This window comes from Acinonyx jubatus, chromosome B3 (assembly GCF_027475565.1).
Source record: "Acinonyx jubatus isolate Ajub_Pintada_27869175 chromosome B3, VMU_Ajub_asm_v1.0, whole genome shotgun sequence".
Classification (NCBI taxonomy): Eukaryota; Metazoa; Chordata; class Mammalia; order Carnivora; family Felidae; genus Acinonyx; species Acinonyx jubatus.
The window spans coordinates 73,094,826-73,112,771 of record NC_069386.1 but is presented as its reverse complement, the minus strand read 5'-3'; the positions used below and the strand labels follow the sequence as shown (position 1 = coordinate 73,112,771).

The 17,946-nt window shown below is 51.0% G+C and overlaps 3 protein-coding genes across 6 annotated transcripts; 2 read left to right on the top strand and 1 right to left on the bottom strand.

Annotated features, from left to right (window-relative positions):
* Positions 1 to 557: 557 nt before the first annotated feature.
* On the top strand, positions 558 to 4,887 carry CIDEB (cell death inducing DFFA like effector b). 2 transcript variants are annotated; one of them, XM_027065492.2, is made up of 5 exons: positions 558 to 705; positions 2,545 to 2,689; positions 3,535 to 3,684; positions 3,937 to 4,127; positions 4,295 to 4,887. In XM_027065492.2, the coding sequence occupies exons 2-5, from the start codon at positions 2,558 to 2,560 to the stop codon at positions 4,431 to 4,433; spliced, it is 612 nt and encodes a 203-aa protein (XP_026921293.1). In that variant the 5' UTR covers positions 558 to 705; positions 2,545 to 2,557; the 3' UTR covers positions 4,434 to 4,887. The 2 variants fall into 2 exon arrangements, with proteins under 2 accessions (XP_026921293.1, XP_014941686.1); XM_015086200.3 differs by lacking the exon at positions 558 to 705 and adding an exon at positions 2,048 to 2,248.
* On the bottom strand, positions 4,854 to 10,122 carry NOP9 (NOP9 nucleolar protein). Of its 2 annotated transcripts, none has more exons than XM_015086195.3 (10): positions 9,739 to 10,122; positions 9,067 to 9,525; positions 8,213 to 8,323; positions 7,828 to 7,969; positions 7,519 to 7,711; positions 6,689 to 6,829; positions 6,175 to 6,300; positions 5,783 to 6,019; positions 5,465 to 5,570; positions 4,854 to 5,132 (listed from the first exon to the last, which is right to left on the bottom strand). In XM_015086195.3, exons 1-10 carry the CDS (start codon positions 9,971 to 9,973, stop codon positions 4,975 to 4,977), a joined length of 1,908 nt encoding a protein of 635 aa, XP_014941681.2. In that variant the 5' UTR covers positions 9,974 to 10,122; the 3' UTR covers positions 4,854 to 4,974. The 2 variants fall into 2 exon arrangements, with proteins under 2 accessions (XP_014941681.2, XP_014941682.1); XM_015086196.3 differs by having other exon boundaries at positions 9,723 to 9,861.
* A 15-nt stretch (positions 10,123 to 10,137) lies between these two features.
* DHRS1 (dehydrogenase/reductase 1) lies at positions 10,138 to 16,008 on the top strand. Of its 2 annotated transcripts, none has more exons than XM_015086199.3 (9): positions 10,138 to 10,373; positions 10,801 to 10,975; positions 12,133 to 12,276; positions 12,437 to 12,516; positions 13,828 to 13,960; positions 14,275 to 14,421; positions 14,963 to 15,032; positions 15,348 to 15,428; positions 15,613 to 16,008. In XM_015086199.3, the coding sequence occupies exons 2-9, from the start codon at positions 10,826 to 10,828 to the stop codon at positions 15,747 to 15,749; spliced, it is 942 nt and encodes a 313-aa protein (XP_014941685.2). In that variant the 5' UTR covers positions 10,138 to 10,373; positions 10,801 to 10,825; the 3' UTR covers positions 15,750 to 16,008. The 2 variants fall into 2 exon arrangements, with proteins under 2 accessions (XP_014941685.2, XP_014941684.2); XM_015086198.3 differs by having other exon boundaries at positions 10,192 to 10,576.
* The last annotated feature ends 1,938 nt before the right edge of the window (positions 16,009 to 17,946 follow it).

Sequence of the window (17,946 nt, the reverse complement as noted above, 5' to 3'; positions counted from 1 at the left end):
ACGGCCAAGAAAGAATTCTTGAAGATGTCCTTGGTGCAAAAAGGTGACTTTATTAAAGCATGGGGACAGAACCTGTGGGCAGGAAGAGCAGTTTATAAGTGTGAGGGGGTGATCCTTTATATACTGTGGAGCTGAAGGAGATAAAGTCAAGAGGAAGTTTCTTGAAGGGATTTCCATATGCTAAAGAGGAGTTACAGATTGTTGGGGGCCTAGCTATTGCCAAGCTAAGGCTGTTTTGCCCTCTAGCAAAGTATTATCATTAAGACAGTAGGGGGTTCCTGGAGATTGGACTATTGATGAGATTGCCCTTTTCTTGTAATTTACTAAGATATTTGTAAACTGATGGAGACTCAGGTCCTGTGATCTCTATCAGTTTAACCATTGTTTTCTGTTCTTATCTTTGTTCTTGCACAGCTAGGAGTGCCTGAGGAATATCACACATATCCCACCTGGGGGCAGGGGAGTTGTTAGTTTGTGCTCTGCCTTTAGCTTGCCTTATGCACCCACATCACTCTCATCTCTTACCTTATGCCCTGCTCCATTCTTTCTACTCCCAGGGCTCTCAAAGGGCTACCAATGACAGCTTTCAGTCACAGTGCTGAGTTCTGGGGGATGCATTGGAGGTACAAGGGACTTATCAGCTCTTTGAGGAATCATAACACACAACCACAAAGAGACCATCCTACGGAGCTACGAGATAAGAAGGTAGGAAAGGATGCATTGGTAGAAACATACTGAAAAGAAGCCTTCTCTGGGTGAAGAGATCAGGCAAAGCCTGGAAATGAAGAAATTTGAGGGGGACCTAGTACACTTAAGTTGAGCTAAGGGGAAAGACCCCTGCCCAGTTACCAGCTAGAACTGGGCACTCCTTGGGAGCCAGGACACCAGTATTGTCTCAGTTTGGGTTACTTCCAAAGCACAGCCTGAATTAGCATGGGTACAGGTAATTCTGCATCTGGGAAGTCAGCTCAGGAAGTAGAAGTGAGGGAGCAGGGGAGGAGAGGGAAAAAGAGAGCCAAATAAGTGTGTTATTGAGTCTCTTCAGTAAGGATTAGGAAGCTCTCAGAATTACACAGAATGCCTTCCAGAAAGACGGAAGACTGGGGCACTGATGCCCAGCTTGCCTTCTTCACTGTTTGAGGGCTGTCCTAGAGGCATTATACACACTTGCAGCCTATACGTGTCAGGAGGCTGAGTGGGCTGCCGCAGCCTCAAACACCTAGGCAGGAAAGCAGAGATTTACACTCATGTGAGGGGTTCAGTCTTAGTGAGAGTCTGAGCTGCCATACAACTATCCACAACTATAGCTGAAATCAGAGATGGGACTCAGGGCACCCAAAGCCAGTCTTGATGCCATCAAAAGACAACCCCCTTCCCCTTCACATCTCCTTCACGCCGATTCAGTGGCCAAAAGAGAAAGGTGAGAGAGAAAGTGACTAATGCAGTGTAGCTGCAGTGAGCAGTTCTGGAGATTGAAGCCAGAGAAATGTTGAGCCGGCCCCTCCCCTAGACGGAGGAAGAAGCAGGAAAGCAGGAAGGCCAGGGTCCCAGACAGGATCCTGGTGATCCTGGATCCAGGGAACAGGATCCATCCTCTCCTCACACGCCACCCTGGCACACTGTCTCACCCTTCATTTCCTCCAAGCTCTGCCCATGATCCCACCTGCAGCCTGGCTTCCCCTTTCCTAATGGTGCAGTTTATGGCTTTCACAGTAGGTGGCAGCAAGTACAGTGCAAATCATGTATAACGCAGCTTCTCTAGGGTTGGGAGCCAGGAACTATTCCTAGAAATTCTCTCCATAGAAAGAAAAACACCAGAGACCACATTCCATCCTTACATAGTTCCCATTTATCCTCAGCACACACTGCCATCAGACAGACAGACAGACAGACACACACACACACACACACACACACACATGCACGCACGCACAAAAGCCTCATGACTTTTGTGGGCAACTCTGGGCCTCAATCTCTCCTCCACTATCCCATCTAGGCCCCTCCTTCTCTCCCTCCCCTTGGACTTTGCCCTTCTTACTGGCCAGGCAGGGGGGACCAGAGTCCGGGTTGACTCATCTCCCACCTCACTGGAGCTGAGATCCCAGCTGTGTAGCTGAAAACACCACCATTTCAGCCCCAGCACAGCAGAGAACCACACAGCCCAGAACTCAGTGGGAGAGGCAACTCCCCTGCTCCTTCCCTCCACCATGGAGTACCTCTCAGCCCTGAACCCCAGCGGCCTGCTCAGGTGATTTTTAACCCTCCTTTCTACCCTCCAACTCTGAGGACAGGGCATGGCAACAAAATTCCATTCGGCCCCCAGGAGACTCTGATACTCACCCCTTCTCTTCCCTGCCCCCACTTTCCACAACGGGCTTGTCCAGCTATGGAACCACCACTCACCACCCCCACTCCATGGTCTCTGCCTAGGCTACTCTGATCTGCAAACCTAGATCCCTCCCTAACTCCCCAGGCACCCCACCCCATCATCCCTACTGCATTCACCAAACTTCTCACTTCTTGACCTTTCTTCCCAACTACCAGGTCAGTATCCAGTATGAGCTCTGAGTTTGGCAGGAAAGTCTGGACTTCAGCTCCACCACCCCAGCGACCTTTCCGTGTCTGTGATCACAAGCGAACCACCCGGAAAGGTCTGACAGCTGCCACCCGCCAGGAACTGCTAGACAAGGTAAGTGAGCCAAATCCCTAAGTTCCTACTGCAGGGGCTAGAGAAGAGTGAGAACTTACAGTGAGTGAGCAGAAAGGCTGAGGTTAGTTACATGGCTGCTCCTCCCTCTGAGGGCTAAAGGGGGGGGGGGGGGTGCGGCGCAGTTCAGCCCAATGACCAATGCTGTATTTAGGTTATTTCTTTTCCAGGGGGTAGGAGGAGGAATAGCTAGGGAGGGTTGGGGGAATGGCATTCAGAAGTCAGTATGGAATGGTGATTCATATGACAAGTCAAGTTCAAGTCCAGATTCTACCACTTGCTAGTGTCACACTGTAGGAAGTTGTTCAACCTATCAAAACTTTAGTTTCTTGATCTACAAAAAGGGAATAATGTTACACCTTTCTCCTAGGGTTGTGGAAAGGAGTCAAAGAGGACATGTATGTAAAGTCTACATAGATACCTGGCACTAGTGAAGACTCAAAAAGGCTAAGGGTCATTGTTACTGAAAACAGTTCTCTAAGAGTGGGGGACAGTGAGGTAAGACACTGGAGAGAAGACAGAAGGATGGACCTCAAGAGAACCTGACTAGTTTTTCAATTCCAGACCACTAGGATTGGCTCAGAGGGTAACAGGGAAAGAGGACAATGACAGAGGAGCAACTAGGTTAAAAAAAGTCAGCCCTTAGCGAGGGTCCCCCGGCAACTAAGCACCAAGAGCTGGAGCCATTTGAAGAATGGCAGTTTCCCAGGAAGTAGAGTTGGGGTGTCAACCAGCATCCAGAGCCAACCAGTGGATGTGGGGCAGCTGGAGGGGGAGGGGCATGGATAAGCCCTGCCCCTTCCCTCCTGCTTCCTGTGGCTGGGCAGGCACTGGAGGCCCTGCTGCTGAGTGGAATGCTAACACTGGTGCTGGAGGAGGATGGGACCGCCGTGGAGAGTGAGGACTTCTTCCAGCTTTTGGAGGATGACACGTGCCTGATGGTGCTGGAGTATGGGCAGAGCTGGACCCCCAGCAGGGTGAGAGGCCCATAGTGGGGCTTGCTGTAGGCCACCAATCCTTTATATCTCTCCCAAGCTTCTCTAGCCCAACCGTGATCTTGGGGGCAGAGACACTGGGAGAGGTAAGGGGTTGCCAAGGACACCATACAGGGGACAAAGAGGCCAGGCAAGGGTGGGTCTGACCCAGTGCTGGTGGGGAACTGTGTGTCCAGTGCACACCGTGGGTGTCAGGGTGTGAGGGTGCGTGGCACTGATGAGTGTACCCTACAGAGTGGGGTGCTGTCATACGGCCTGGGCCGGGAGAAGCCCAAGCACAGCAAGGACATCGCCCGTATCACCTTTGATGTATACAAGCAAAACCCTCGAGACCTCTTTGGCAGCCTCAATATCAAAGCCACATTCTATGGGCTCTACTCCATGAGTTGTGACTTTCAAGGACTCGGCCCAAAGAAAGTACTCAGGTCAGAGACCAACATATCGTATTTCCTCATCCCCTTACAGTTGCAGCGCCCTTAATTCCTTCTTCTATACTCCCCTATTCATAATCTCTCCCTTGTGGAAAACCCCCTCTATAGCCTCCTCCCACGTTCCCCCACCTATCCGACTTCATCTTGTCTCTGCCCTTCAGGGAGCTCCTCCGTTGGACCTCTGCACTGCTGCAAGGGCTGGGCCATATGTTGCTGGGAATTTCCTCCAGCCTTCGCCATTTAATAGAAGGGGCCGAACAATGGCATTGGCAGCGGCAGGGTCGCCTTCATCCCTACTGAGAAGGGGCTCCAAGCTGCTTTCTGCCCCTAGATTCATTCCAAGAGACACACTGTGAGGATTGTGACAGCATCAGCTTTGGAGATCTGAAGACAGTGCAGATTAGGTAACTCACCTGATTTCCCCAATGCCTTCTGACCCCATTGTGACAGGCCCCATCAGCATAACGCCTTACACCCCTAGCCTATACCCTTTCCTGAAGAATGCTGTCCCTTCCTAGCCATCTTTCCAGCATCCCACTTACCCGGAAAGGCCACAAGCCTGTCCCCAAGTATCTTGACCCCACCCTGATCATTGCTACATCTAGATTCCTTGCAACTCCTCCTGTCCCTAAGCTTCCTAGTGCACTGAATTCAGCCCTTTCTGATTTTACCTTGAGATCTCTATTTCTTTATACCCTTTTCCCCAAAATAACAAAAAAATTTCCAATAAAAATATAAAAATGTTTATTAATAAGACTTTTGATTCCAACTTAAACTAAGAAGGGGACAGGACAGATACTCCCGCTACCCTCCCCATCACCCAGTCCCAGGTCCAAAGGCCTCAGTCTTCAAGTATTGAGTTCAAAGCCCTCCTCCGCTTGGCCACTGCCCCCTGCTGCTGTTCCCAAGCCTCTCGGCGCTTCAGGAAAGTAGTCAGGGCCACATTTCGAGCCACATGGTGGCCAAAAGGGTCTCTTATCAGCTCCTGGTTCCGCTCCCCTGCAAAGGGAATCACTCATGTTCAGTATCATCATACAGTCACCACCCCGTGCTCAAAGCGACACTCCCTGGGTGAAGGTCCCTCCATTTTCCCTGGGCCCTGGGTTGGCCTCAGGGATAATACCTCAGTCTCCAAAGAACGGAAGCCAGGAGAGGGCGGGAGCACAGGGCTGCATAATCAGCAGAGGAAAGGAGGGCAGACTGCTAAGAACCCATGGCCAACACCACCCTTTTGAACTGAAGTCTCTGCTGTATTTAAGTCCCCTCCCAGCCACTCAGCCATCTGGAGTGAGGGAAGTTTGGAAAGGTTAGAGAGAGGTGCAGGTACTCACCCAGCTCGGCAGCAATTTCCTTCCGGGCCCCCAAGGCTGCTCCACTCCAGATGGCATCTAGCACTCGGCTGCCATGACGACTACAGGCCAGAGCCACGTATTGTCCCTGCAGTGAAACAAGCAAGGTAGGTCCCCCTAGGGCATTCCACAAAAGTGCACTGGGGAGGGCAACGGGGAAGTGAAGTTTCAGAAGTTTATGGGCTGAGTCGAAAGAGTCTGGGAACGATATATCCTCTCTGATTCTGAAGGACAGTCTCAGGGCAAGCTCATGTTCTCTTAAATGGATGTTGGTGGGGGAATCAAAGCAGAAACCAGAACCTTTAGGGTCTTCAGCACACGGCGACGCTGCTTGCGCGTCACGGAGGGGCTGGTCAGGACGGCATCAAGCACGTGGGAGCCAGCAGGGTTCTGGGCGAGAGTCAGAAGTTGTGGTCCCGTCAAGGCACCCAGACTTCGAAGTACGATACCAGGGCTAGAGAAGTGCAGCAGATGCTGAAGCAGAAGAGACCCAAGGACTGTCACTTCCCCCAGAGCCCTGGCCGTGGCCATTTCCACCTGGTAGGACAGAAACAGGGATTTAGGAGGCAGCCACCAAAGTGCCACCCCCACCTGGATGAAGCCAGAGATCCCCACACCCTCACCACAAGGGTGAAGGACTTTTTAAACCCTGGCCCCAATTAGTCACTGACTTCGCTCCTCTCCTACCTCACCTGGTGCTCTGCGGGCACTGCCCCTTCCTCCTCTGCCAGTCTATAGTATACCTCATAAGCCGTCAAAGTGGCAAAGAGAGGCACACAAGCCACTTGCCGGGAAGGGGGCTCCGCACAGTGGAATGCCTAGAGGAGAAGACAAAACATGATGAATCGGAGAGCTACCTCATCCCTCACCCCGACTATCTAGACAGAGGAAAGCATTCAGGAGATATGAGAATGTAAGCTGCATAAGGGCAGGATCTCATCTGCCTTGCTGTATCCCCAGCCCCTATACACATAACAGGGGTTGAATAAACATTTATTCCTTAAATAAACTGCTCTCTTAGTTCTGGGAGACAATTTTCATTCCAGGGCTATAAGATGGGTTTGGCCTCATTTCTCTCTGGATCTGTGAACTCCCTGGACATTAGGCCTCTTGAGTCCAGAGATACAACCACTGAAGATTAGAGAGGTCCTAACAGGTGGAATTTGAACTGAGGGCATAAACAAGTTGGGGGCAACACCTACTCACCTCCAACAACAGCTGCAGGACCCGGGCTTGGTGGGCCCCAACTCTGCGGCAGGCCCCCACCAGGGCAATGACCACCCCCGGGTGACCTTGAGCCAGCACAGCTTCCAGGGCAGGGCTCAGCTCCTCAAACACGGGGGACAGCTGAGGGGAGACACAGAATGAGGAATCTTTGGCATTCTGTAACAGTGGACTGAGTTATTCAGAGAAATCTTCCTGCTCAAAACAACTAGAAGTGCTAGATAAGCATGGCCAATATCAGGATTTGGGTTTGGCCAGATAAAGTCTAGGACAAGGGGCAGTCTTAGAGGTGCTGCCTCACATGAGGGAAGCAGCAATACTTTAAATGGCCACACTCTCAAGATAAGGGGATACTGGAATTAAATCTGCCCTTCTAGGGGCACCTAGCTATCTCCGTCAGCAGAGCACACAGCTCTTGATCTTGGGTTGTGAGTTCAAGCCCCACATTTGGTGTAGAGATTACTTAAAAATAAAATCTTAAAAAAAAAAAAAATCTACCCTTCTACCCCAACTTCCAACTCTGTATTGCTACAGATAGTTGACCACAAACACGGGTCATGGAACCTCAAGCTGCATATTTGGATTAAGCCAGTCACCTGCTGGTATTGGAACCCGAGAAGCCAAAACAAATCTTTTCTGAGAAGGCACTTTCGTCATAAGCTCTGAGTAACCCCCAGGAATAACTTCAAGGGGAATGGCCAGCACACACTCAGAGATGCAGAGGCAGGCACACAATAAAATAAGGCACAATGAACAAAAACTAGCAGAAATAACAGAGCACAGAAACAGATCCGGTCCCACTCTCAACTCACCAGCTCAGGGGTAGTAACAGCATCCAGTAAACGCTGCAAAGGGAAGTTGGCAATGGGGTGTGTGGCCAGGGTCTGCAGCTGCCCTTGGAAGTGATCCTCAAAGAGGCTCTGGAGCCTCGGGGGCTCCAGCACCAGCAGCACTCGCTCCAGGAGTCTGGAGCTCGTCTGATCCCGCAGAAATAGCAGTAGGGGGCTAGGGACAAGGAGAAGGTGATCAAGCAGCCTTTACTGCATCTAAAATATCCATATCACTTCATTCACTTCACACAGCCTCATCAACTTTGGTGGACTCTGAGGCCTAGACCATACCTGCCATCTGCTGAGGAATTGCGGCTACTCAGATAGCCAATCACAGCACTGCAGAGCTGAGCACAAAACTGGGGCAGTTTGCGGTGCAAGATTTGTAAGGCCACTTGAAGGCAGAAGCTGGAGATCTTGTCAGTGATAAATACTGAGGGAGAGGGCAGAAATAATAAAAGCAGCTCTTCCAAAATCCAGACAACCTGTACAACCTCAAACCTCAAGCAAAAGATATCAGGGACTTTGGACGTAAAAGCTCTATACAGAGTCTTTGCAATATCAAACCCGATCAGATTTGAAAAGGAATAAGACTGATCGAAGTAAGGGCCTCAGATGATGACAGTTCACCTCCAGAAAAGCAGGTCCTAGACCCTCCTCCTTTTTCCCTCCTTACCAGCAATGTCCTTCAGAAAGCAGGAGCTCAGGTCCTGAAGGCGATTCAAGAAGGTTTCAGGGACCTCAAAATCAGATGGCTTACCTTCCCGAGCTGGGGCCCTTTGTGCTTCTGAAAGAAGACCAAGAACACGTGCAGTGCTGGGATCACAAACTACCATCCAGGAGGGAGAATAATCCCATAGATGAGCAAGGATTCAGCTTGGAGATGCAGAACACATATGAATACCTCTTCTCATCTGGATGACTAAACAGAGACTACGTTTCTGTTTTAATTTTTCTAAGAAATTTCAACAGCTCCCCAGTGGTCCGTAGAAGATAGGCCAAACTCTCAGGACTTCAAGGCCTCATCTAAACTCTCTAACCTTATTTCCCAGAGTTTTTCAAACTGTAGGTCGCTGCCTACAAATGCATCATAAAATCACTTTAGTGGATCTTAACCAGCAACTTTTCAATAGAATAGAACAGAAAAGAAAATATCAGAATGGGTTGTATATATATTAACTTCTCAAAGTTCTGCTTGAGTCCAATATATGTATACATACACAGACGCATGTTCAGTGATGTTTAAAACAAAAAAAAAATCTGTGAGTTGTGGTTTAAAAAAAATTTGACACCCATTCCTCATGAATCACCTCTTACCCCTGGCCTATTCTACTAGCTGTCCCCCAAACACACCTATGCATCCTCACGTCTGGGCCTCTGTGTGCACTAATCTTTGGCCTGTTAAGTCTTGTCCTAATTTCTCTGCTAATTCTTTAAGGTCAGCAAGAATTACTCTTCTGCTTACTCTCTTCTACTGGACTTCCTAAACTCTCCTCTCCTCTACGTCCACTTCCCTCTTGTAATACTTACCAGGTGACTGAGAGCCACGGTGCCTGGCTCTCTCAGACTCCAGAAGAGTCCCTCCCAACACCTGTAGCAGAGTTCTGACCACGAAGCTGCCATGTGTGTCTCCACAGTAGAAAAGAAAATCATCACACACCTCGGAGGCTAGTCCCAAAACCAGCTCCTCCAGAGTCTCCAAGGGACCATCCTTGCCATCTTCCTCCTCTTCCACGTCCTCCTCCTCTTTCTCTGCAGGGCTCCCCAGCAATCGAGGCAGCTGCAGCAAAGCACTTTGCAATACATGCACCCCGCATCGATGACAGGCCACAAAGCGGAAGTTGGAGCGCAAAGTAGCCCATACTCGACACAGCGGTTTCAGGGGACTAAATCCCAGCAGTTCCTGCATAATCTCACTGCCAGTCCTGTTTGTGGCCAAGGCTAGGGCCTCAGCTTCCACTTCCTTCAAAACATTGTGCACCATCAGTTCTGAACAGACAAGAAAAGAAATATTTTAGAGACTAAGAGGAGGATGGTTATGTTCCATTAGTTAACTAAAGGAGGGAGAGGGGAGCAATGAAGAGGATATGGGAGACATAGACTAAGTCCCTATGCCCTGGGGACCCATGAAAATTCTCCTGCCTATCCCAGAACTTATGTCCAGCGAATCCCTCTCTTAGTCTCACCCTGAAGTCTCCCCACCTCGCTCTTCTCCGGTCTCAGGAGCCTCTTTCAGGGCTGACAGCGCCTGGCGGAAATACCCCAGAGCTTCGGGGCTCAGGTGAGGGTGCGCGTCTGGGGCTGGCTCCGAGCTCCTGTCCGGAGGCCGCTGGCGGCCTGGTGGGGGGCGCCCCGACCCCTTGGCCCCGCGCCCCCGTTTGTCACCAGCTGGAAACCGGCGGCCAGCCTTGTGGAGGGAGCGCGGACCCAGTCCCATGAGTGCTCAAGACCGTGTCCGTCCGCGAAAGCGTCTCCAGTCGCAGAGGAACGTCACGCACGTAGGAGCGTGCCGGGTCCGGACGGAGTTTAGGAAGGCCGGCGTGCTCGGCGCGCAGCATATACGTCACGGTATTGGCGACAGCCCGTAGCAGGGTGGCTGTGTGTGTCCCCAGGTCGCCCCGCCTCCAGTCGCCATCCTGGCCCCAGCACCACCTCCCGTGCTCTCTGACCCTCTCCTCCAAGCCCTCCGCTGATCCCGGACGGGAACGCGGGCTGGCACCCCAGCCTCACACTCTGATCCAGTTGCAGTCACCTGGTCCCGCCCCCACAGCCAGAATCGAAGTCCTAGAGTCCAAGGACTTCGCCGGCTAGACGGCGCCGGGACTGCAGGAGGGCAGGTAAAGGGCGCGAGCTCCCTCCTGCGTGCCCGGTCCCCGCTCTCACCCCCGACCCGGAAGCCGCCCCTCCGGGCTCAGCCCGACTGGGCCACGCCAGAGGCCAGAGCTCTGGATAGCCCAGGACGCTGCGTGGACCCGCCGTTGAGGGGCTGCCGCGCTGAGCGCTCCCCACCCGGTCAACCCCTTTCAGAGAGTCCTTATAGGTGGGTAGCCCTGGACAGTCCCACCGAGCCCCCTTATTTACTTCTTGGCCTGCCAAAAAGGACGAACAGCCTTGCCCTGGGGTTTGCACCGTTGTCCCGCTCTGAAACTTCTCTCTTCTCAGAGGATCCCAACCTTGGCTCCTCCTCCCTCCCGCTATCCGGGTCCCCCTTCCACACATACACAAGATGCAGGCTTCCCTCAGAGCAAGTCTTTGCTTCCACAGATTTTACCCCCTTTGCATGTGAGTCATGGCAGCTCCCATGAAGGGCCAAGTGTGCGTGGTGACCGGTGCTTCCAGAGGTATTGGCCGCGGCATCGCCTTGCAACTCTGCCAGGCAGGTGCCACAGTTTACATCACTGGCCGCCATATGGACACGCTGCGGGCCACTGCTGAGGAGGTGGGTGCTTCCTCTGGAACAAGTGGGACACACACCACCTGAGGTAGCCCTTCCCATTAACCACTCCTTCCACTAATCCCTTACCTGAAACCATTATATTCCTCCACGAAATGTGAATATTTATTCAGACTGGAATAAATGAAGCCCATAAATGACTTCAGATCAGGTCAAATTTTGCCAATAAGTGAGTTTTATGGAAAAAAAACCTTCTCTTTGAAACCTCCAGGGATTTTGGAATTGCAGCTGAAGGGTTGTGGACCTGTGCTTTCCTTTATTTTAGGGAAGACTTTATTGAGCTGTACACTTTCAGGTGACTTTTTTTTTTTTTTTTTTTTTTTTACTGGATTTCAGTTTGAAAAAATATATTTGGTTTGCTAGGCACTGGGTGAAGCACTGGGGTTACCAAGATAAATAAGATGTCACTTCTGCTTTGGAAAGATAGGACCCAGCAGGAAATCAGAGGCAGACACAGAATGCTCTGGGAGCACGGGGGAGCAGTTAGGAGGCAAGAAGGTAAGAGGGTGGGAACTAGAGCATGGATCTGGAGAATAGGAGGATTGGTCCTGAATAAGGTATTTCTTCTTCCTTTGAAGTTAGAGGATGGGGACTCATTTGTGAAGGGTGAGGTAGAACGGAAAGTAGAAATAGTTCATGCCTGAGAGTTTTTGATTTTTCAGTAACTAGGCAGGAGCATTGGTGATGTGAGGGTAAGAGGGCCAGGACAGAGGAGAGGTTACACGTGAGCGGTGAAGAGTGGGAGCTTATGGTGTGAACGTTGGAAATGACCAAGGATGAGGAAGAAGAGAGATATTCCTTTCCCAGGAGCATCCCCCCTTCCCTATTTGTCCCTTGCCTTCCACTAAGAGTATACCACTACTTGCACCTGGTAGGCCTCTGTAAATGTAGATTTTAAGCTTGAGATCCCAATCTGTTTCCCTCTATAGAGAAAGGACCTAGCATTCCTGAAACTCCTCAAACAGACACCAGAGGGCGGTATTGCTCACCATATTCCCTCAGCTGCTGGCTTTGATTCCTACTTTTGCCTTCTCAGTGCCCCCTCCCCTTCTCAGCTCCTCCCAAGCTGGGAGTTGAAGAGGGTTGCCTTATGTCTCACACTCACGTGCAACTATAAGCTCATATCCCCTCTGTCTCTCCAGGCACAGTCTCGAGGGGGCCAGTGTGTGCCTGTGGTATGTGATTCAAGCCAGGAGAGTGAAGTGCAAAGCCTGTTTGAGCAAGTGGATCGGGAACAGCAGGGGCGTCTGGATGTGCTGGTCAACAACGCCTACGCTGGGGTCCTGGTACCCTTTACACTTTGATTCCAGCTCCACATCCCTAACCTCCCCCTCTGACCCCTGAGTCCTGAGTCCTTATCCCCACTCATGTCCCTTTCATTATCCAGCCCCTCATACCTGCCTGCCTTTAGATCATCCAATTTACAACACTCCCTTTGCCTTCCAGGCAATTATAAAGAACACTAAGAAGGCATTCTGGGAAAGCCCTGCCTCCATCTGGGATGATATCAACGATGTTGGACTCAGGTAAGTGTTCCCTTTGTCCCAGGGTCTGGGTTCCCCTCATTCACTCAGCTGAGGGCCTGGACCATTCCTTATATGCCCGCCCTTGTTCTCTGACCTCCCCATCTCTTTCTTCTCCTTTTTGTCCCGTTTGTCTCACACCTCTGGAAAATTTCCATCCAGGTGGATCTGTACCTGGGAACATTGACTTTTACCTTGTTTCTGTCAGAACTGACACAACTGCACTTGCTCTTGGCCTCTCTCCGGCCTCACTCTGCACATCCAAGTGCGTGATCAGAAGGAAGCCTCCCTCTTTGAATAATGCACACCACCTGTAGTTGATATTAACAAAAAAAAGAAATTCTTTTGTCTTAGATCAAGAGAAGGTCAGTGAGTGTGAGTGCCAGCCATGTTAGCCTCCACATCCTCACTCCAGATCCACAGGCAAGGGCACTCCCACATCAGAGTTACACATACATCTGCATGGGAGTGAGATGAAACACAGCACGAAGAGTTCACCTAGCATGACACACCACTTGTGTCTCTTTTTTATTGTTGGAATGGTAGTGCCCTCTCAGAAACTGCATTCCATGGGGGTGTGATCAGCCACCTGTGGGAGTAACTAAGAGATTATCTGAAAATCTGTGCCTAAAGCATTTTAAGAACACCCACAGCTTCTTGTGGAAATACCAAGGAAGCAGGATTAGAATCCAGTTGTGATTTCCAAGGCAGAAGAAAGATTATGAGGACAGAGAGGGATGGTCAGCCAAGAGGCAAGAAAAGAAAACCTAAAATGCTGATAATTGGCAATTATGGCCCACATGCTTAGCCTTCCAAAGAGAGGCCTTCCACTCCCTCATCTCTTGCAAGTCAGAGTTTTGAGCCTGGGCAGAGGCCCAGGCCTCGGTCCCTGAGCCATGATGAATTTTCCAAGATAAAGGCCATTTTGTGAGCCTCTGGGAAGCCCGCCAACATGTCCTCACCTCCTCCCCCACTCACGTACACATTTACTGTGCCTTTCCTTTGCATTACCTTAGATTGGGCTTTCCTTTTGAAACTATAATTCTCTCTACCTGTTTTCACTCGGAGGATCCTGTTTCCCATGCAAATGAAATGTTTTTCTGGTTACCGAGTATATGTGTGCTGGGTTTTCCCTACATAGGAGAATGGAAAACTGAGTTTTTCCTTTACACGCATCCATTGGTGGTTCCTTTTACCACTGTTGCTCTCAGGAAGTGGCCTCTAGCCCTAGAGGGCAGAGGAAGCTGCCAGGGCTACAGCAGCCAGGCCAGCAGTGAACGTCATGTATTCCTTCTTCCTTGCCCCACCTTCTAGAGGTCACTACTTGTGCTCAGTGTATGGAGCACGGCTCATGGTACCAGCTGGCCGGGGACTCATCGTGGTCATCTCCTCCATTGGGGGGCTGCAGTATCTCTTCAATGTCCCCTATGGTGTTGGCAAAGCTGCGGTGAGGACCCAGGAGCACAGGGGTTAGGGAGGCATCAGACAGTGATGGTACCCATAGCTCAGGAGATCTGATCCCCAATGATCAGAGTAGTAAGGCCCACTGGCCCCCACCTCTCCCTCTGCCCCTTCATAAACAGTTCCTTTGCCTGGGCTCCCCTTGGGTGGCCAGGGTAGGCAGCACACTGGGGAAGGTGGACAGCTGAGACAGGGCTCCTGAGAAGGGCTGGGGCATCCTCAGCAGAAGCAAGGAAGGCAGGGGAGGAAGGTGATGTGGCCCGGCACCCTGGCTCTCCCCTGCCTTCTGTCCTTCTACAGTGCGACAGGCTGGCTGCTGACTGTGCCCAGGAGCTGCGGCGCCACGGGGTCAGCTATGTGTCTCTGTGGCCAGGGTTGGTGCAGACAGAACTACTGAAGGAGGTTGTGATGAAAAACAGCAATGCTGATGATCCCCTGTTGAAGCAGGTTGGCAGGGGGAGGGCGAGGGAGGCAGGGAACACAAAGGAATCAGCCTCTCCATCCTCAATGACAAGACAGTAACAAAGAGGAAATACCCAGGTGCCTACTGTGGCAGGATCAGGGCCGAGCAGCATACATACATTATGTCCTTTCATCCAGCAAAGGAGATATTATCTCCATTTTGCAGATGGCAATTCTGAAACCTGGAAAGATTAGAAACTTGCTCAAGGTCATGTATGCCATAAATGGAAAAGCTTCCTTCCCCGAAGCCCATGCTGTTGACCCCTGCCCTGAACTAACCTAGAAGGTCCAGACATAGTTGACATCCCAAGATCCTTCCACTTAGGAAAGGCAGTGGGTCCTGGTGCCAGGGTACAGGATGTACCTGGATGTAGGGAAGAGTGGCTCAAGCATCTTCTAAGATTCTGGGTCCTGCAGGTGCAGTGATGAGGGCCTGTCTCTCTTGGAATAGAAGCTAAAAGTGGGAAAGAAATTCGGGCAGTTCTCTTGGAAATTAACCCTGCACTTCTCTGCCCCTGTGTTTCAGTTCAGATCTGATTTCAGCTCTGCAGAGACCACAGAAATGAGTGGCAAATGTGTGGTGGCTTTGGCAACAGGTAAAGCAGTTGGGGGCAGGTGGTAACAAGAAAGGGCATGGAGAATCTGCAGGGTGGTGGTAGCCAGTTCTGGGTCCTGGCTCAGGAGGTGGTTGAGGAATATGCCCTTCTTTTCTCCGGCTTCTGGAGACCCTATGTGGGCCCAGTTTGAGGTTTGGGAGCCGCAGGAAGTATAGCCAGGAGTCAGAGGCCTAGGAATAGAAAGAAAGAATTCTGGGCACCGAAGCCTGTTTCAGTGGTGCCCTGTCCCACTGGGCCCAAACCTTGTCACACTGCATCACTGCCATGCCTTCTCAGCTGTACTTGTGCCCACAGACCCCAATATCCTGAGCCTGAGTGGGAAGGTGCTGCCATCTTGTGACCTTGCTCGACGCTATGGCCTTCGGGATGTGGATGGTAAGAGCTCTGGCCCAGCAGCCAGCCTGGACCTCCCTTCCTCCGTTCCCTGCTCACTTCACCTTCTCCCACACTTTCTCCCCATTCCTCCCTCACATCCCACTCAGGCTCTTTAGCCTAGGCGGAGGTGTCTGAGGAGTGGGAAAAGACAGTGTAACCCTTCTCTTCTTCCTGTGGTCCACAGGCCGCCCCATCCAAGACTATTTGTCTTTGAGCTCAGTTCTCTCTCATGTCTCCACCATGGGCTGGCTGGCCTCCTACTTGCCTGGCTTCCTCCGTATGCCCAAGTGGATTATGACCCTCTACACTAGCAAATTCTAACCCTCCTGGCCTGGCCTCACAACTGTTCTCCCTTGGGCTATGTGGTAGGGCCTGACTCCGTGAAACAAGTCAGCCTCTCCTGCCTACCTCATACCCTTGATATGAAGAGAAGACCTCCACTGTATGTCCTGGGTGAGCCCTCGGGGCCCTTAGATACTTCTTTATGCCTTAATTTTACTTGCCCCTACATTTTACTTTTTGCCTTAGTATTGAAAAACATCCTGCAGGCTAATAAAAGTCTCATTTCTCTTTCAACAAATTTTTGACTGCTGGTTCTGTCTGTGCTTAGCCAGTGTTAAGTACTTGAGAGAAAGACTCCAAGACATACATGCAAGCTGTTTAGGTCCTTAAGGAGCTTGCTAGGACAAGGCCCCTTTCCTCCACATCTGTTCCTACTCTTCCCTCTAGAGCTGCCCAGCTCAAGGGCACCTGCTCTTCAGCTGCGAGGCCCATTTCCACACCTCAGCTGGGGAGCAGGGTCCCTCCCCAACCAGAAGCTGGCACACCCCTATCTCTCAGTACTTTTCCACCCCCTCATTCCACCATCTCTTTAGGGATGCCTGCTGCCTTCCAGCTGGGCCTGCTTTTGGCACAGCAAGGGCAGATTCCTTGGTATTTATGATTTCCTGGGATTTGGGAGGAAAGTACTGGCCGAATCCAAGTGAGAGGCAGAGGCCGATGGCACCGACACACCCATCCTTCCTTGCAGGATGGTTCCACCTGAAGTGCTCCCTGAGGAATTGACTGCAAGGAATAGCCTTGCCTGCTCCAGGGGCTGTCCCAGCCTGAGGCAAGGCAACAGGGGGTGTGTTCCAAAGGGGAGCCCAGGACCGTTCTGAGGGAGCCTTCCTGGCAGCAGCCTAGAGGGCCATCCACGTAATGGGACAGCTGCTGTCAGTCTAGTCTTTCTAATCTTTGAAAAAGGCAAAGTGAGAGCTGACATTTCCCAAAGCTGCCCATAACATGTGCAGAAGCCATGACCTTCCTGTAGCTTTCTGGGGACAGCGCTGCTTACTGTTCCAGTTGTGTGCGAAGGGCAGCTCACTGGCTTGCAAAAGAGCTGACTATGTGCTTCTCTTCCAGCTCTGCAGTCAGTGGTGACTTCATATTTGTTGCTTGAATTTAGCCACAGTGAGAGTGTATATGCCGTAGAAACCAACAAAAGCTACTAATTAGGGCTTTTTGTTTTGTTTTGTTTTTTAGAGAGAGCTGGCTTAGCAGGTGACTGGAACTAACCAAACACCCATCTATTATTTTTTTCAATGCTTATTTATTTTTGAGAGAAAGTGTGAGTGGGGGAGATGCAGGGGGTGGGGGCGGGCAGACGCTCCAAAGCAGGCTCCACGCTGACAGCAGTGAGCCTGATGTGGGGCTTGAACCCCCCAACTACGAGATCACAACCCGTGCCGAAGTCGGTTGCTCAACTGACAGCCATCCAGACACCCCGCAAGCACCCCATTTAGATGACAGTGATCAGATAGCCTCACCACCCTCTCACCCTCTTCCACTTACCACCCTAAGTTCCTATTATCTCCTAAGGTCTGCGAGGGGCAGAGGCATTGCCTATATGCTATGATAAGAATAAGGGTCTCCAGATCTCCTGCAGCCTTTCACAGCCATCATTAGAACAAATCCTTGTGCAGTGGCATCGTCTCCTAAAGGCCGCAAAGTATTATGGGAAGAGTATGGGCTTCAGAGTCATGCAAATGTATATACAAATTTTAACTCCATCACTCTGGGAATGAAATGAAATAACATGTATAAAACGCCAGGCACTAGGTAGCCATCGAAGTTGTCAGTTCCTTCTCACAACAAATATTTAAGAGCGTGCTCTGCACTAGTCACCATTCTTGGCTCTGGGGGCACAGAGCATAAGACAAACCAGGTCCTGGCCCACAAAGGACTTCCACTTCAGCCCTGGAAGACCTTAGAAGTCATCTAGACCTTCCACTGATGGGAGGAAGTGAGTGAACTGAGGCCCCAAGGGTCCACACTGTGTGGAGTTAGACCTCAGTCCTGGTATCCCCAGAAAACAGAGGGTACAGTGTTCTCTCCAGAACACCACCCTGCTTCTCTCCAACAAGCTTGGAAACATAAGCAAGAGTACAGAGCTCTGAGGGAATGAAACGTGGACAGTGAGTTTTGATTGGAGGTAGAAGAGAAGATCTAAGAAACTCAATAGTAGAGAGGCTCAGGA

What these genes read in the sequence shown, in the direction of transcription:
- CIDEB (XM_015086200.3), top strand. Translation starts at nt 2,208, where the DNA reads ATGGAGTACCTCTCAGCCCTGAACCCCAGCGGCCTGCTCAG. An exon ending in AGAGCTGGACCCCCAGCAGG is followed by an intron (nt 3,685 to 3,936) that starts GTGAGAGGCCCA and finishes TGTACCCTACAG; the next exon opens with AGTGGGGTGCTGTCATACGG. An exon ending in GGCCCAAAGAAAGTACTCAG is followed by an intron (nt 4,128 to 4,294) that starts GTCAGAGACCAA and finishes TCTGCCCTTCAG; the next exon opens with GGAGCTCCTCCGTTGGACCT.
- NOP9 (XM_015086195.3), bottom strand. Translation starts at nt 9,973, where the DNA reads ATGGGACTGGGTCCGCGCTCCCTCCACAAGGCTGGCCGCCGGTTTCCA. An exon ending in CTTTCTGAAGGACATTGCTG is followed by an intron (nt 7,970 to 8,212) that starts GTAAGGAGGGAA and finishes CCTCTCCCTCAG; the next exon opens with TATTTATCACTGACAAGATC. An exon ending in GGAAATTGCTGCCGAGCTGG is followed by an intron (nt 5,133 to 5,464) that starts GTGAGTACCTGC and finishes TTCCCTTTGCAG; the next exon opens with GGGAGCGGAACCAGGAGCTG.
- DHRS1 (XM_015086199.3), top strand. Translation starts at nt 10,826, where the DNA reads ATGGCAGCTCCCATGAAGGGCCAAGTGTGCGTGGTGACCGGTGCTTCC. An exon ending in TGCGGGCCACTGCTGAGGAG is followed by an intron (nt 10,976 to 12,132) that starts GTGGGTGCTTCC and finishes CTGTCTCTCCAG; the next exon opens with GCACAGTCTCGAGGGGGCCA. An exon ending in ATGGTGTTGGCAAAGCTGCG is followed by an intron (nt 13,961 to 14,274) that starts GTGAGGACCCAG and finishes GTCCTTCTACAG; the next exon opens with TGCGACAGGCTGGCTGCTGA.